We start from the raw sequence: 19,090 nt of genomic DNA, 5'->3' as shown, positions 1-19,090 counted from the left end.
CCCCTGTCTGCCCACAAACATTAAAATGACCCCAAAATTCGATTTCGGTCCGTTCAATGTATGTGGGCTGACTGGTTGGACAGTAAAATCTAAGGGTGGTCTTAGTGGTCTTAACTATTTCTGAAATAATTTTGACTGTATAAAATTTTAGTTTTCAATGATGTTATCGGGTTTTTAACATTCTTATAATTATCATTGATGATGTGAATGTGTGCTACAGTTCACTATGTCTTGTTTTAATGAGTAGGTTTGAGTTAACTTGGGAAGGAGCATCTGCGTCATATCAATCAACTTGCAATAATCGTTAAAATTAATCAAGATTTTGTTCTTAAAGGGTCTTTCTCAAGTCTTATAGGGTTGGGAATTTACAATTTTAATTTTGTTATAAATGTGCTAATCGGAACAATAGTAAGTATTCAGTTAATATCAAATTGTAACGATTATAAAAGAAACCCCACTCCTTTTCAATTAAAGCCTCAGCCTTCATTTTCCCGTTAATTTTTCCTATTTTGAAATTTTCTGTATTGAAAGTGCTTGTATATTCTACAGTAAAATCATAATATTTATCTGTCTAGTCCGTCAAGTTTGAAGCATATGACTAAAGAATTCAACAAATGTCTTTGGAATCAGTAACATAAATGATCTATGGAAACATGCCATATAAAAAAACCGAATATCAGAATGTAAATGAACCTTACAATCGCAATTCTTTCAAACAGAGGCATGTTTCAAAACTCTAAAACACATTTACAATCATTCTTATTTGGATTGCAATTAATCGAAATTACCAGCATGGATTCACTGTAAAACAATTGTATTGTTTCTATACAAGCCACTATGTTTATATGTAATTTTCGCAAACAATAAGGAATACAGAGTTAATTTATCCTCCACCTCGACAAAAGGTTATACCATCATTTAAAAAACAACAAAATACTGTACATACGGATTTAAATACTCATTTGTTTGGAAATAAAACATTCTTTTTGCACAAAATTCTCGAAAAACCTCAATCATATTTAAATGCTATTTGACTGATTTGGGATCATTTTAAAGATATGACCTCCTGGTAGTTTACGCACGCTTTTACTTTGAATTTCGAAGGAGCTTGTCATTGACCACTCATCCAACTTCATAGCACTCTTATTGCATTCACATTTTGAGATTAAATGTACAAAAAATGCACATTCAAGCATTTGTGTGTTGGTTACACAAGTTTAAAATATGACTTGACATAAGATAAGCGAGTACCTTTAAAGTACACCTTATGCTGTTCTTTCGAAGTATTGATATCAATTCGTTTATTCCGCATACGACTGTATCTAACATACATATAACAAGTGAAATTGCAATAGCAAAGGATGTTAAGTGTCTTAAAAATGTAAGTATTCTTAGCATGTATTTCATTTAAAGGAAACACAACATTAATTGTCGCATTTAATTGACTTTGTGCATATAACTTGCTTTTTTTAATCGATAGATTAAAAGTATCTGAAGGAATATTGTTCAACACAACGATAGGTATTACTGTATTCGTGTTAAGATAACAAGATTTACCCTAGGGGGAAAAATTTCCCCATGGGATGATTAATCCCAACGAAATATTTTCTCATATTTCCGCGAAACCCACAGATGGAAATTAACTATCGGGTTAAATTCGCCCCATGTCGGAAGTTGAGGTAAATTTGCTCATTAGGGTATATCATCCCATATTAACGCATACAGCGATTTACTACCGCGGACATTTGGAAATACGAAAGGTTTTACAGTAAATGTATGACAAAATGAGAATATAAATATAAATATAGGAAGGAAATTGCTTAAATACAAAACAGCCTACTCTATTAGTCTACGGCAAAGTGTTGTTTTTTTCAAAAGGTGATGAAATGTCTTATTCAATGTTTATGTCGGATGAAACAATTTGTTTTCAAGCTTGACCGTACGATCTTTATTGAGACTCATATATAAATAAGAACTTGTTCAATTTGTAGTATTTAATCATCACAATGAACAACGTCTGAAATACAAAATACAGAAAATCAGTCAACACATTGAAAGCATTAAATTGTTTACATTCGCCTTGGTCACGATATAATGACAATTTCCTTGTTACGTTGTAATTTTCTTAACATGTTATGGTAAAATTGTCTTTTTTATGTCTCATGATATGTAGAATATATCTGTCGACTCAACTTAAACAGTTTTCCATCGCTTGATTTGACGCGTTTTCTAATTTCAGACTCCAAATATCCAAAATGTGGCTAAAAACTGTCGTTACAATGTTACATTTCAGAATTAACCATTTTTTAACAAAAAAAAATACTGGAAAATAATTGTATTAGATATCTTAAGCATTGAGTAAGCAATTTAGTCTTCTTTCTGTAGCTGGTTATTTCATTTAAATTGCATAAAAACTGACGGAGTACTACTAAAATAACTGAACACACCATTTCGTTACCAAAATCTGGCTTTTTCAATTCAGGGATACAAAATGGCCAAAATTTCTTAGCAATATGGTATTTTGTGAAAATATGACCCTCAAATGGAAGAACTACAACTCATTTATCAATAGCAATAAGAAATTTATACATAATACTTACATTACCAAATTTATTATACGCCTATGTATGCACCCAAAAATACAGAAAATTTTGTCCCATCCGTAGACACACATAAAATGCTCAGAATTTGCATATATTAAGCGAAAAGAACCACTTTCCTTAGACAGAAATGTAGCACATATTCAAAACTAGGCAATGGATTATCAAAAACAACTCATTACTTTTGTATTTTCTTCCTTGGGCTGCTAAAATGGTAGATAATTTACAAGCAGTCAAATTCAAAATAATATCATGACATTTATGGTAAAATCTCATTTATTTCTACTAAGAAGGAATAAAGTCAATTCATTTGCCCATAACTGTTTATTTGGCACCTATGCAACGAGCCTGGCTAAAAAGCATTATAAAAGAGTTCTGTCACATTATCAAAGCATTTAAATATACATCACGAATTTTTTTGTTTCAGTATTCCTTGATACCTCCCTGAAAAAAAACTGGAGCTCTAACCTAATGATTTTATTTGAATTATTATAACACCATGACCCTACTGTTATGGAATGTATGTAATTTGGCTATTTGAATACTTTTATTTTTTGCCCTTTGTGAAACAATTTTTGTCATTATATCGTGACCAAGGCGATTGCAGAATTGACTAGGTCGGATATTGCATAGAACACATAATATCAATATCTAAAGATGTAGTAAGAAGTTCAATTCTAGGCCCTTACATATACCTATGATTTAATGTTTGAAGCCCTGTTTAATTTAGCTGCTGGCTTGTACAATGTTTCGTTACAAATGGGGCACTAACTCTCACTTGAGGTTGGATATCTTCCGTACCAACTGTTCCGTACGATGTAGTCTCATTATCGTATATCTCCCCCCAAGTCTTTTGACACACAGTAATTTGAAAAAGACTGAAATATAATGTAATGTCAACAACAAGTGGCACAGTATTGACTTATTCATGATAATATCTAAGATTTGTCGCCCGTTCAAAGACACCAGTTCACAACAACAAACAATAGTTTGAACAACAAAATTAGAACGACGAAGTCGAAATGGCGTATGGCACTGCTTAAAAGTGAGTTAGACGTGTACAGACATTGCAAAATCACTGTGCCATGTTGGCTTTCTTGTTGTACGCCCCGACCGACGGGGTGTTGTAGGTGGCGCCTCTTGGGAGTGTTGATTTTTTATTGGCGACGGAGGCTCTGAAGGGTCAAGGTCTGTCTGTATGTCTTGAGTCGTACAATTATCAAGGGCTTCCTCACTGTGAGAGGAAGAGGCCGGTGGGGAGGGGGTTGTCAAAGGTGGTGGCGTTTGGGCGCTTGTTGTATTTGGTGTGAGTGTGGGCGAGGGATTGTTTTGAACGGATGGTAGACCTTTAAGTGTTTGTAATTGGATACTTTCGGCAGTAGCTAAGTGGCGTGGAATGTGAGGGTATACGGGGACGAATTGTCTAAGAAATTGTCGGTTTCTTAAGGTGACGCGTCCTGACCCGTCTATCCTAACGACATACTGGTCAAATTGGCGTACTTATATAACTGTGCCTGTTTTATCCCATTTGAGTGGGTGTGATCCGACCTGATTTTGGACGCGGACATGGTCTCCGACTCGAAGTGCTGGAAGTCTTCGTGTGTTTTGTTTGAGCCTTTCAAAAGACAACATGTGCCATTTCCTCAGGGCCTCTTCCCTTAAGGAAAGGGTGTCACGTCATGTCTCATGTGGCTGGTAACGACCTGGTGGGATGGGGATAAAGTCACGTATCGGTCGTCCAAATACACACATTGCGGGTAAAAGTTTTGTGTCTCTGTCAGGGGTGTTCCTGTACTGTAACATCGCCCGCTGGAACTGGTCTGTGTCTAGATTACCGTCAGATCGGGTATTATCTATAATAAGCCTTTTAATGCTCTTCACGCCCAACTCAGCGCGGCAATTACTGTGGGGGAAAGTAACAGATGAAATGCGGTGATGGACCCCCCATGTTTGGAGAAAAGTACGGGTTGTGGCAGAGGTGAATTCTGGGCCGCCATCTGTTGAAGTGAGTCAACAAATGAGTGACGTAAGCATGTAACCAGACCCTCTGGGCCGGAAGAAGCCCTCTCAAAAATTGGCCAGTTAGAGTATCGATCTGCCACAACCAAGTAGTAATGACCTTTGTAGTGGAAAAAAATCTGCACATATGCACTGAAATGGATACTCGGGGTATAACAGGGGTGTCGGTGGCGCCTTTGGGTTAGAGGGTGCAATTCTATTGCAGTGTTGACAAGTGGCGCGGATTGAGTAGATGGGAGGGGTCTTACCTGGCCAGAATACAGAAGATTCTGCGCGGACGGTCATGGATGTTACCCCCTGATGTGCTGCATGGAGTGATCGACCGTGTGCAAGTCGTCTTTGAATTGATAATATTCCCGTAGTCCGTCGGGGAATTCTGTACGGCACGCTGGGAGGCCGGACGCGATCAGTTCTACAAGGATGTGCAAGTTGTCATCGCTGGCCGTAGCTGTTCTGACTCTGTCCCAAGTAACTGATCTTGGATTTAGAGAATCGAGGGAGCAAAGTGCTGAGGCCATGACATATGCTTCAATTCATGGGTCTTGGGCGGCACATCGGAGTCCTTTGAGGGGAAAGGCCTGGGCTGTTGTTCCGTAGAAATGGGCTGTCATACTGGCGATGTCGTCTGTAAGTACGAGCTTTTCTGGGAGGCCTGTTGGATAACGGGAGAGGCTTCTGTGGCTCTGTGCTTGGCAACAGGAATGTAGACCATGCGAAATTTGTTTTTTTTTTCGTTTAGATTACGAAGCCTGGAATTAGATATATTCTCTAGCAATCTGTCACCAAATAGCTTGAGGAGTGGCTTGTAGTCAACTGCCACTATAAGGTTGGAACAGCCTAGTACAAAATACCTGGCCTTGTCAAGGGCGTCTGCTACAGCTAGAGCTTCACCCTCTACAGAGGCGTAGCGGGACTCTGCCGCATGGGTGAAACGACTGCCAACCAGTGTCACCTTCCAGCCATTGTTGCAGCAGAATGGTTCTATCTTATGGCATGTACAGTGTTTCTGAAGTAATTCCGATGCCATCTTTTGACTAGTCTGTGGTAAGGCAGGTGGGCCTGTTGGGGTCAAATATCTTGACATCTTCTACAATTTCTGCTGTGATGATCTGCTTTGATTCCTCAAACAGCTTATCGAGTGCGTCAGTCCATTTGAAAGGTGTTTTTGGTTGTAGGAGGTGAAGAAACGGGGCCATTTTGTCTGTCATGCTGAATGCATTTGCCACCTGGTTAACCAGGCCAAACCAAGATCTAAAATCCGTAATGTTTTGGGGTCGAGGGAAGTCAGATATTGCTTGTAAATATCGCTGACATGGGCGGACAGTATCAGGACCTATCTCAAAGCCAGCGAATTCAACAGTTTCCTCTGAAAAGGTAAATTTCTGTGAATTGAGGGTTATACCATTACTACCACATGTATCTAACCAGTGAACCGCTTGATGGAAGCTGTCCTCGATTGTGTCCGACCAAAGCAGCACGTCGTCGACGCACTTGGTTTTGTTGGGGATACCAGATACTAGCTCGTCATATCGTCTTGTGTAGCCGTCCCCAGAGTCATTGTAGCCTTGTGGCGCTGTTTTGTATCTGTAACGTCCCCATGGCATTATGAAGGTTGTCAGGTGGCTGTTTTCCTCCCAGATCGGTACGCTTTGATAGCCATTCCATGCATCAAAGACAGTCTTTACCTTACCGTTTGGGACAGACCGGGCCTGATGGAAAGGTGAAGGGTCGTGGTGAGTCTCCCTTACGGCGTGTACATTAAGGGGCTGCAAGTCCACCGTACGTCGTGGCTCACCATTCTTTTTGGCACATATCACCATTCTGTGACACCATGTCACCGGCTCACCTTTAGGGACAGGTTCTATGACACCGAGGTTGACATCTTGGTCTAAGCCAGCCTTCACTGCTTCGCGCCAGTGTATAGGTACAGGGATTAGAGTATGGAGAACAACGGGCTCTGCTTTCGGGTCCACCATTAGCTTCATTGGCGGACCATGGATTAGAGGCAATGGTTGGTGGGGACATGCATTGAAGGTGCTTGACTTGTAATATTTTAGGAGGAAATTCTTTAGACGGGGTAGATTTTCCTTTGTGCCAGGAAATTTTGGGGGCCGGGGTGGTGGTTGGCGTTTTGGGCATGTGCATGTATTGTCATGGATTGTTGCATCCTGGTCGGGGTGGTGGGATGATTCCTCAGAATCTGTATAGGGGAAGTATTCTGGTATGATGCCAGTGGTGCAAGCTTCACGGCTGAGAAAAGACTTGTCACAGGATTCAATTACATACGTCATTTGTCTAGTTTCAGCGGTCCTATCCCCCTCTTTATGCGCACGGAGGCGGAGGACGGTGACACCTATGATCTTAATACTATTATTTGTTGCTGTGTGCATTTGCATATTGACAGGGATTAGATCAGTGGCCCTTAGGCCGAGGCGTTTAATAACACTGATACCTACAAGACAGCTTTGGCAGCTAGTATCGGCTGAGGCAGGTAGAACCGCTGAAAGCGTACGCGTAGTTTCGAGTTTAAATCCAAGAGCAAAGTAATCATCTTGGGCCACACGTGTTACTACATCCAAAGTTGGTTGGGGTTTCGATTTTCGTTGGATCCATGAATCAGGGGTACTTTCTCATAGCTTCTCAAAAAAAGGACACAGTACTGGTTTCTGCCCAGGAAACGGACTCAAGAGTGATTCTATAAGCTATCAGCTTTCGTCACAATCGAGCTAAAAAATTAGTATAAACCAATCAGAAAGTGTGTCATATGTGTGGTGGTCTATGCGCAAAGAGCGTTCTATGCCTTCATCAGTTATTACACAAGAGTCTGTGATGGTGCATAGTGCATCAAAAGTAGCTGCGTTCATCGAACTTTGAATGTTTGGTATTTTGCTGCTTGCTCCCTCTGCAAAATTGCGGATAGTGTTTTTGTTTTTGACAGCGGTTGCATTGGGTACCATATGCTGGGCATTCGATTTTCCTGATACGATGTGGTGCACTGCTTCTATGGCCTTTTTTTCCACAGTATCCACATACCTCATATTTATCTTTTCTGACAGGTTTGGAGAGTTTTTTGTATGAGCTAGAGACTGCGTCTGCTGGGTGGCTGTCAAGTAGTGAGGATGCAGACCTCTTACCGGCCTCCTTCACGTCAACAAATTGAAATATCTCTTCAAGATTCTTGTTCTGATTTTTGTCCCATAGTAGTTATAACTGGATTTCAGGGTCGACAATACCTCTAATGACAACATCTCTCATTACCTCTTCTGAAAACTTTACCGCGTTTTTACAATCTGGGCACGTAATTAAGAGTTTGTAAATGTTTTCCTGCCCCTTTACACGAGCGCCAAAGCTTCGAATTGTTTAATCTCGGTCTTGCCTCATTGAATGTAGCTTATGCCTCGCGACCATGGTATTTTCTTCCCGCACTGCCAGTTTGCGTATGGCAGCCAAAACTTCTTCTGTAGATTTATCTAACAGTTTACCACCATTGGCTCTGGTGAGGTCCTTTCTTAACGGTTCCTCACAACATTCAAGGAGTTGTAATATTTGGTCACGGCCTTCAACTTTGATTGCTTGCACATAGTCCTGCCATCGTTGCTTAAAATATTCCCAGTCCTCGTTAGTTCCTGCTGCTTTGATGGTTGGTCGTTTTACTCTCTCCACTTAAGCCGTTTTGGATGTTGTCACCATTAGCGTATGTGTGAAGGAGTGGGCGTTTAACAGAGCGGCAACTATCACAGCATCGTGATCGTCAGTTTCAAACTCGCATTCAGGGATTGGGCATTTAACGACAAGCATGTTGGCTAGGCGTCATTCATAAATAAGAACTTGATCTATTTGTAGTATTTAATCATCACAATGAACAACGTCTGAAATACAAAATACAGAAAATCAGTCAACACATTGAAAGCCTTAAATTGTTTACATTGCAAAATTGACTAGGTCAGATATTGCATAGAATACACATAATATCAATATCTAAAGATGTAGCAAGAAGTACAATTCTAGGCCCTTACATATACCTATGATTTAATGTTTGAAGCCCTGTTTAATTTAGCTGCTGGCTTGTACAATGTTTCGTTACAAATGGCATATTTGATTCAAGGGGCACTAACTCTCACTTGAGGTTGGATATTTTCCGTACCAACTGTTCCGTACGATGTAGTCTCATTATCGTATAATATACGTACGAAGTTGGTTTGTTAAAAGTTCAAAATTCATGAATAAATATACCCCTTTCAGCGGATACATTGACGTCTATGAACTTATAATGTTTATTTATAGGTCATGTATTAATACAAGTGTTTACTTTTCTGTTAATATTGTTGCTGATTCTTCAAATCAATATGTTGATTTACGATTTATTTATGAAACATTATGGGAGTGAAATGTCACAATCCCAAAAATGGCTTCTGCTACGTCAGTATGCTCATTTCAGAAGATGAATTTGCTCTCTTATTTATATGCACGTATGATTATATATCATGAACACATTTAATCGTGTGCTTATGTATGACAACAATACGACACAACGCTTCCTTTTGTTATACACATATCGTTCGCTGTGTTTCTGTATAGAGCAAAGTACTCACAGCTATTCTTATTCTATCACCAAAGATACATTTTGTACATCTGGATCAAATATACAATGAAAACGGGAATGTATTTACTATATTCTTTTCAATAATCTTATTTCTCTGTCAGACCTTATTAGAATATAAATACACAGGCTGAGTTAATTTATCATATGAAAGCACGCTTACTTTGACTTGTTTTGTTATGCAGAAAAGTAAATTGCTTTGTTTTAAGTTAATAAGTTTTAAGTGAATAATGTAAGCTTTTTGCATCAATCGAATTTCATGAGTTTTTGATTTTACATATATTTCCATTTAAAATCAGCGTGATATCGTCATTTTTCTCCATATACGCAAAATCATTAAATTTACCTATACATGCCAGTGTTATGATCTTAATTCCATTTTTATTTAATGATTTGTTATCTACCCTTATCCTCGCGCTGCTATAAACGAGTATATGATTAATTATAGTATATTAATTTACATTATTAACTCCCTTTAAATAATCTTCCGTCCGCCATTTAACAACTGCAAACTGCCTTTGTGTATTTCCTAAAATAAAATAAATATTTTGTTTGAGCTTGTTTGCTGCAATTTGTTTCACCAAATGCACTGCCAATGTAGCAGTCGGGTGGCGATTGAACTTTTTTAGCCGAAAGCCACGTTGCAGTTCATGGAATTTTCGTATTCCAACATATTAACCTTTTGACCATCAAATGTTTCAAAGAGTTTGTTATAATATTTTTACAAATGCTACGCTAACGTGGTATGAGAATGAACTTACTTAGAGAATCTTTTAACACTTTTTCCGCAAATTATTACGAACAAATTAATTGATTAGATGTACACTGAATCTCACGTTTGCATGATGAAATATGCATACCATAACAAACATAATCATTTAGAAAAGATTGAAATACATGTATACACAAAATACACTGAGTGTCTTAGTTCAAGATCGAAAAGAGCTGTATTTTTTACCCTTTGATTGAGCAGGGAATCTGAAATAGTTAATGAATAAAACATTGCTAAACATTGCTATGGTATCCACAGCATTCATCGTTTTACATTTTTTTTTCTTTAATAAATGCGTTCAAAAATTGATAACATTATACACATACTTTAAAAATAATTCTATGCAAGGATATACAAAGTATAACGAATTAAATAATTATCGTACAACAATACACAACGCTTTTTCCTATTTGCCTAAGTATATGAATGCACTTTTTGAAATCCAGATCATTCACAATATTGATAACAAGGAATTGTCAGATCTTCCACAGGCAAGGAAGATCACTCACTTAAAATAGTTTTAAAAAGGGCAAAGCAACGCAAATGCCACCGCTCGTCTTTTTTACTTTGTTATAACATTAGTTTGTTAACTGTACAAACAGTTTTAGAAATGTACTCAACATATCTTCAAACTCATCCTAGGTGTCAACAGAGTCACAAAAAATATTGAACACACTATATGAGCACTATTCATATCCATCAATATTTTCTGAATAATTCCCAGAAAAGGTTTGAAAGAATTTTTTACTACTTTGATTTTACCCTACTTCCAAGAGCAAAGAAGATTGCTATTATATATATAAAAAACTATGAATATTTCAGAACACACCTTAAACACTCCTCAGGAACTTTCTCTACAATTGAATAATAATCGTCTATACGGAGAAAAAATAAAATATTTAAAGAACTTTCCAAACTAATCCTGATAAATGCATTCTAAAATATCATAGGAGAAGAGCGTAGTTTACTTGAATAAATCTAGGTCTACTAACAATGAAACTAGACAATGAAAAAATAAAGTACTATTATTGATTGTTTTTTCAGAATTTTGAATTATGGCTGATGTGCTTATGTAGTACTTTGCTGAAATCATTTTACTTCGAATGCCATATCACGAGAATTTGCTTCTTGGACAAACTTGCCCAGATTTCTTTCGGATACGAAAACATTCACAGTGTTCGATTAACGGGGTCGAATTTGCCTCATGTCTACAGGTTTGGTAAAATTGACCCCTTGGGTATGTCTTGCCCTGAGTGGAAACTCGACAATGTATACACCCATAGCCCTCAAACTTGACTTAAAGATCGGGCTTGACCAGTAGAAGACCCCTATTGATTTAAGGGATCATCGGATCCAATGCTAATGTCGCAGTGACCTTAAAGGCAAACTCGAAAATTCCTGCGCCTATGACCATTAAACTTGACATGAAGTTTGGGCCTGACAAGTAGATGACCCCTGTTTCTGTAATGGGTCGCAAAAAAGCTTCTCCCAGTGATATTTTAATAATGCCTAGACCTATGATCATCAAACTTGGCATGGAGGCTTGGCCTGACCAGAACATATCCCCTATTGGTTTTAGGGTTCATCGGGTCAAAGATCACAGTTACCTTGAATGATATAATGTTGTCTGAGAGATAACTCAACCATGCCTGTCCTCTTTACCTTCAAACTTGACATGGAGGCTCGGCCTGACCAGTATAAGAACCCTATTGTTTCTAGGTGTAATCGGGTCAAGGTCACTGTGACATTGAATTCAAAATCATGTTTGTTGTACGACAACAATGCCTGCACCCATGTCCGCCAAACTTAACTTTGGGGTTGGGCCTGACCTGTAAATGATCCCTTTTGACTTAGGGATCATGGTGTCAAAGCTCAAATTCACAGTGACCTTGAGCGTAAAGAGCTTGTCTGTGTGATAACTTGACAATGCCTGCACCCATGGCCCTCAAACATGACATGTTTGACAAACATCTCTTGTTAAAATCAGCGTTGACACTGCTTTTGCGCCTTAGCATATAACAGTAGGCGTGGCTATATGCGCCTGCCAGCTATAACATTTCCCTGTATCATGAAGAGTCGTCTTTAGCAATAACTAACGATTCTTCACAAATGTAAACACTAAATAATTTTAAAATGTATCACCCCTGATTGGCTGAAATTAAAGGGCAAACACTAAAGCTTTAGAGCAAAACGAAACCATCTTATAAACGATCGAACAACAATATATCTAAGGAGTAATTTAGTTTAATACATGTAGAGTATCAGCAATCGAATTAGAACATATTTAAATTAGTTAGATACTTTAAGTATTTTGCTCGTAATTTTTGATAATGTATTGTTTCAGAGGCGAACTATTTGTTTTAAACTATATTAAAACAACCATAATAAGAGGATTCGAAACATTGATCGTTCGACACGCTCGTTGAAATAATGGCGCCAAGTAACTTCGGCTATAGATATGTTAGCATTGGGCCAGTAAACATGATCTGTACTGGAATTGCCTCGACTTCGGCTATACATATGTTAGCATTGGGCTAGTAAAGATGATCTGTACTGGAATTTCCTCGACTTCGGCTATACATATGTAAGCATTGGGCAAGTAAACATGATCTGTACTGGAATTTCCTCGACTTCGGCTATAAATATGTTAGCATTGGGCCAGTAAACATGATCTGTACTGGTCTTCCCTCGATAGGTTTCGTTGAAACAATTTCGAACTTTATTTTAACTTGAGTATTACAATTGATCAACAATCTAAAAAAACAAAAAACAATTTATGTTCATCTGGAGCCGTATTCATCCAGCTTTTTAGTGAATATTTTCAATTTGGTCTAAATTTCGTTATTTTTACAAATATTTTTAAATACCCTCTACTTTTTACCAAATGTATTCATATGCGTTTATTGCTTAGACCATTTTCTTGCTTATTTTCATATTATTTGGTGTAAAACAAAAAAATAAGAATTTTAATTAAACTTAGATAAAGGCAATTTCCAAGTAATGTGATCATTTTCACATTTTTTTCTTGATTAATACAGTCTCTTCTCTATTTCAAGGTCAACAAGTTTCGACCTAGGAGTACTAGTGTTCTTAATCGTTCCGGCTTACGATTTTGCCCCCAATGAATTTGTCGACTATATCCAGATTCCTCCAGAAAAATGCTTCATATCGTCAGATGATTTTAAAACAAAAGTAAGTATTGTTTTGTTTTGTTTGTTTTGAAATAATTGTCCAATGAATTATAAATAAATATGCGCATTATGCAAATTATTTGGACCTTTTTTGGGATGATCTAAATGGATCGTTCATGGAACGAACAATTTGGTTCGTTCATACGACAAACTATTTGTAACATTCTTGGGTCAAACTATTTGTAACGTTCTTGTGACAAACTGTTTGGATCGTTAATGTTACGAACTATTGGAACCGTTCATAGGACAAACTATTTGGATATCTAAATAATATTGATGAGGAATTATAATGCCAATTCAAAATCTGTTTATCATTCCCTTTAACATTCGTTTGCATGCAAGGTTGTTGGAAACTATTATACATCTGCCTATATAATGGCGGCTGGCCTTGCTGGTGGCGTACCGGAACCAAGGAATATTGGAGAAAGGGCGACCTATCTATGGACCATCAAGCCGGACGGAAGAGTACGTCGCTCTTCCGGGTTTTGGTAAGTATCAGTGTTCAATAATTTAACAAATTATAACATCTGCATTCGTCAATCTATATCTGCATATAATTCAAATGCAGGTGAACGACCTGTTTTATGTCAACTATGATAAAGTTGTATGATTTTCGAAAATGTTGTTGTATTTTTGTTTGAATGTATAAAATTAATTACACTTTGTTTTACAGTTGTACGAAAACAAGTTCATACTTTGGTATAAAAACAACATTTGTGATAGGACATTAATGTTTTGTTGTTTTTTAAGGAGCTTCGGATGCAGGGTGATTGATGAATTTTGGCCTCAAGCGTCATGTCGTGCAGCAGAATTTCATCCGATTGGAAGCTGTAATGTATTCATTAAAGATCATCAGTGTCTGGGGAAACAATGATAGTTTTGAGATAAAAAAATATATCCAGTGAGGACATTCTCTCATCCTGTTTTCCCAATATCTTCATGTTATCATTTTCAATAAAAAGTTTGATAGATTATGATTTTGTAATAACAAATCAAGACATATATGTTTACGTTTTCCTGTTGATGAGATATTTTGTCAGCAGAAAGACGTATTTCCCAGTCACTGAGAACACTATATGACAGTAGTTTTGCATTATTATAAGACTATGTTTTATTGGTTTCTAAAACGGCATCCTAATATGTTTTTACACAGGAAATGGATTAATATCAGTTAAAAGCTGTCTTAGCAATCGAGCATACGAGTACATTATCATACAAAATGCTAAATAGGTGATTGAGATTTGTGCCAAAAATACATGTATTATTTTTTAACTAACATGAAATGAAAGTTGAACAAATAGGTTAATTTTAGGTGTTGCAGATAAAAAAGTATTTAAAAATGCAAACTGTTTCTATAATTTCTTACAAAATAAAAATCATTCCAAAATCAAGCAAAACAAACCCGGACTTGCACTTAAAAATAACATCAATCTGAGTATATATATGTTTGATTAATTTGCTTTAATATAAGATATGATACACGCATGATAAAAATGATTTTTTCGCAACGACGCGACACCTGTTCCCAATTTCACTTATAATAAGGGGCATATCACGCTGAAACGTCGTATTTCCACTAGCCGCACGAACAATAATTGTTTATCTTGATAATTGCAAGAACCAGATTTTTCAAAGAATCAAAATTCTTTAAAGTAAGTATATTGCAGAAATAAAACGATTGAAACTGAAAAATTGTTAGCAGAGCTTGATCCTGTATTCAGGGAAAATTTTTGTTTAAGAAAACAAAACTTTGACATAATTTGTTGCATGATTGAGACACTTTCAGCTGTCAACCTGTCAATTCCTACACTGCGATCAGAAGTCTTGATAAGCTGTGACCCTGAAAACTATGTTGTCAGAGTGTTCTGTGACGGAGCTGAAATAATCCCAAAAAGCCGGTGTAACAATAGTGCTGCGTTTGTCCTTATTCGGGTAAATTTGCATTATAATACGGGCATAAAGACCTAAAGACTTGTTTTGTTCAGAACATTCAAACCAGAAAGCTTTTTATTCATTGCTTATATCAGGCACATGGAGGAAAGTAATTGAATATCTTCTGGGTGGAGCCTATCCCCCGTAATCAATGAAAAGGTACATTCCCAAGGACATGTACATTTTAGATCACTTAAGATCATGAGTGTGTAATTATCTAAAATAGTGGTTAGTCCTGGAATTAGCTTCAACATGTTCTTTAAGAAGTCTATCTAATTGGCTGGGTCACCGACTTGCCTTGGGGGTTCAACAAGCTGCGGGATATTGTTCCCATTCCGTGAGGACTTTTGGACAGTGTCCGCCATGCTCGCAAATAGAATTGCACTCATTGATCTAAGATTAAAATAATTTCAAACAAAACAATCATATAAATATCATATATGTGTAAATTATGTAAAGTTCCGGTCGGGACTGAATTTCGTTGCATTCTGTGTCAGAAAGATCAACAATGTCAACATTTCCAAAATATAATTGATCAACAGTTTCCAGTTCTTCAGCCAGATTAAGGTCAACTAACTCGTATCTGATAGTGCTTGCTTAAGATTGTTGGCTGCACATGATTGTTTAATTAATTAAAACGATTGACTGCATCAATTAACTTAAAATTACGTCTGGACATCAGTATTGACATTTTACATTTTTCACAAGTTTGTCTTCCGGTTCGAATCATTTCGCATTTTTAGCAATGAACAACCACCTTTCGTGGTTTATATGTTCATTCCCCTGATGGTTTGAATGTATAAATATGAAAACATTATTTTACTTTTATGTTTTATCCTAGTTTCTGTCAAATTCTCTAGTTTTAAGTCAATTAACTAACGTAAGCCTTCTGATCTAAATATAAGAAACAGTTTACAAAGGGTGATTACGGCAACGAAACGCATGTAGATAGGAAGTAATTTGTTAATAGCTTAAATAAAAAGGTCAATACAACTATTTGAAATGTATGATTTGCGTGACAGTTCAGTGAAAGAAAGGAAACGCTTTAAAACTATTTATTTATTGGCAATAAAAGTTAATTGTGTGACCTCAGGTTTGAAGTTGATTGTCTCAAAAACAAGGTTGCCTCATTTGGAACAACATATTATGTTCAAGTATGTCATCTAGTGAGTAGATTCTCTGCATGCAATCCTATGTAAAACGTTTCTGAACAATACAACTAGCATACAAATGGTAACAAAAACAACACAAAGCTACAACCTATAAACCTTTTAGTTCGTTTTCGCCTTTTAGTTGATTGAGAACGGGATAAAGTAATTAAGGTTAGTCACGTGTATACTATTTGTAAGATACCAAGTGCACTAGAAGTCATTGTATACAAAGATAAAATATGTTTATTACATTTAGTGCATGAGTTTGTTTATGTATTATGTTGATAAAATGGTGAAGGCACTATTTGTCGAAAATCATTACTAATGTATGCATTATTTATGTTGTTAACATGAAGTGTAAAATGTTAAATTCGCTTAATACTTATACTCATTGAAAACAATCGAAATCTTATTCGTATGTCATAATTACATTGTGCATTGAGTAAAACTCATGTGTCAGTTATACTATGTTTATGAAATATATACTACAGTATAGATACAGCTGTTAATACAGTGCACATATCCTTGTTTATCGTTTATTTCATTTACTAATTTCATTTGCTATTTGTGATGATTATATTTAATTCTATAGATACAGTTGACAACGCTATGATACAAATTTACTCGTTTAAGGTTTGCATGATCGCTATATGTAAACGTAAGCAATTTTACTTAATGAATGTGATAACGGGTCTTGTTGGTCTATTTCAAATATATATATATATATATATATATATATATATATATATATATATATATATATATATATATATATATATATATATATATATACATATATCCTCTTAAACCACAAGGCCTATATCCTTGATATATGGTAAAACGCCTATGCAGAGTTTAGTAACTTCCTACTAACAACTACTTTAATGTTCTTCCTCATCAGCCAAGTACCTCTCTCCAAATACTGACTTCATTAACAATCAACTTAATCCATGGCAACACATGGCTTTGTTATGATCTAATGACTTCCTTAGCAACCATTTATGTATTATTTGTTATGTATAACAAACACACTAAGGTTGCAATATATATTCTCACTTAAATGAGTTTTTCAAATGTTGTGACAGAGATGTTTGGTTTCAAATGTTTATTAAGCATGTTAAATCAATTATCCATCCATTTAAAGGGGAAGGGATCTTTTAATATCATTAATTTTAGTACTTGATAAAATGTTAATTTGAATCTTAGTAAAAAAACACAATTACTCTTTTTTAAATATTCTTCTGTGCGAGTTATATAAATGTTTATGTAAACAATATAATTGTACATGTTCATGTAAATATTAGATAGATTGTCAGTTGCATTAAAACAGTACGAACGTTTTCCTTTCACACCTTTTATATCTCACTTGTTAATCGTTACTTTAAACGCTTCAAACAATAATACGTCAAGCCCGTAGGGGCAGTTAGTTCATATAAGTACAACTGTTAAATGTTCACGTTCATAAGAATATTTGTCTTAATGTTGAACCTGCTTGTTGAGTCTGTTTTCTTAGTTGTTTATGGAATGACAATAAGCTTTGACTTCAAACAGGAAAATTACAAACTGTTAAGTTTGAACAATATCAAATTCAAGTTTTTAAACTATGTTCCTGTATTTTAAGCGAAACTCTCATTAAAACAATCTAAACTGTATATTTAGTGACAATGTAATGCAGATATTGAATAGCTCGGGAAATTCAACTTTTGTGTTTAAAGGACCGTCGGGTAGATGACGATGGCGACGGATTATTGGACGAGAATCCAGATTATAGCGGAACAGACTGGTGCAAGATTGACCGGCTCATACGGGCTTGTCTCGGCACAAAGTTGGTGGAATGGCAGTGGCATTCCCTGCGTAAGGAAGGTATTCTGTTTCGGTATTCATTTTCAATGGATTCGCCAAGAAAAAAGTTTGAATTATGACCTGAACGTTGAAAATTGTTGTTTTGAGAGGATAATTGTGTTGCCCGTGTTGAATTAAGATTATTTCAAATATCCAATACTTTAGATGGTTCTATCATGTGGTGTTCAAAAAATCTTTCTAACCATGAACATAAAATATTAATATATGTTTGAAAGAAAATCGGTGAAACAAGGTAAAGTCCAAGATTTTGTTTATAAAACTTATGCATGGTTGAACTGTATTTCAGAATGCCCCCGTCCTCGATAAGAAGTATCGGTCAACAAGCATTACCCGGAAAATTCAGTCATGTTGCATTATTTGCAAACATGTTAACATTCCAGCAAACATGTTTTAATTCTCCTTAGCAAATAAACAGCAAATAAAAAGTGATACTTAACGACTTTCTTTTCCATATGTACGGGTGAAAACTGACAAACGTTTGTGTGTAGCGTTCTTTTTAGGGACAGGATCCTGAATTTATACGGAAGCAGATTCGCCAAAGTAGTGTAGCAATCAGAAAATGACACTGACTAGAACTCTCATTTAACTCCTAAAAGGACCCCCTTCAACCCAACCCATAAAAAACAAGCCTTAATTGCTACATCGTCTTGTTAAGGAAACGGTGATTCTCACTGGAGATAAACGTAATGGCTCCAGTTTCTCGAAATTTCTATAGCATAACGGCTTAAGTAGATTATTACGATTACGTAAAACAGATTCTCTTATGTAATTCAGGTAAAAATAAAATATGATTTATTGTGTTAATCATAAAGGTAATTCCTATTTAAAGTCTAAATACTGATGTAAATATTACGCTCATAAAAAGCAAAGCAAACTAGTGGGCTTAGCTTAATCTTTTTGTAAGAAACTTTAGAAATTTCAAGAAACTGGGGCATGAGATGCTGAAAGTCTGTAACACAGAA

At 36.2% G+C, this 19,090-nt stretch overlaps 1 protein-coding gene across 2 annotated transcripts; it reads left to right on the top strand.

Moving 5' to 3' along the window:
- Window positions 1–1,272: 1,272 nt before the first annotated feature.
- LOC128237757 (uncharacterized) lies at window positions 1,273–18,547 on the top strand. 2 transcript variants are annotated; one of them, XM_052953352.1, is made up of 7 exons: window positions 1,273–1,381; window positions 13,048–13,183; window positions 13,525–13,670; window positions 13,933–14,012; window positions 14,969–15,114; window positions 17,981–18,119; window positions 18,415–18,547. In XM_052953352.1, exons 1-7 carry the CDS (start codon window positions 1,362–1,364, stop codon window positions 18,432–18,434), a joined length of 687 nt encoding a protein of 228 aa, XP_052809312.1. In that variant the 5' UTR covers window positions 1,273–1,361; the 3' UTR covers window positions 18,435–18,547. The 2 variants fall into 2 exon arrangements, with proteins under 2 accessions (XP_052809312.1, XP_052809304.1); XM_052953344.1 differs by having other exon boundaries at window positions 17,981–18,128.
- Window positions 18,548–19,090: the final 543 nt, after the last annotated feature.

Source organism: Mya arenaria, chromosome 1 (genome assembly GCF_026914265.1).
Source record: "Mya arenaria isolate MELC-2E11 chromosome 1, ASM2691426v1".
Classification (NCBI taxonomy): domain Eukaryota; kingdom Metazoa; phylum Mollusca; class Bivalvia; order Myida; family Myidae; genus Mya; species Mya arenaria.
The sequence above is the reverse complement of the archived record's forward strand: the minus strand, read 5'-3'. Positions and strand labels throughout refer to the sequence as shown.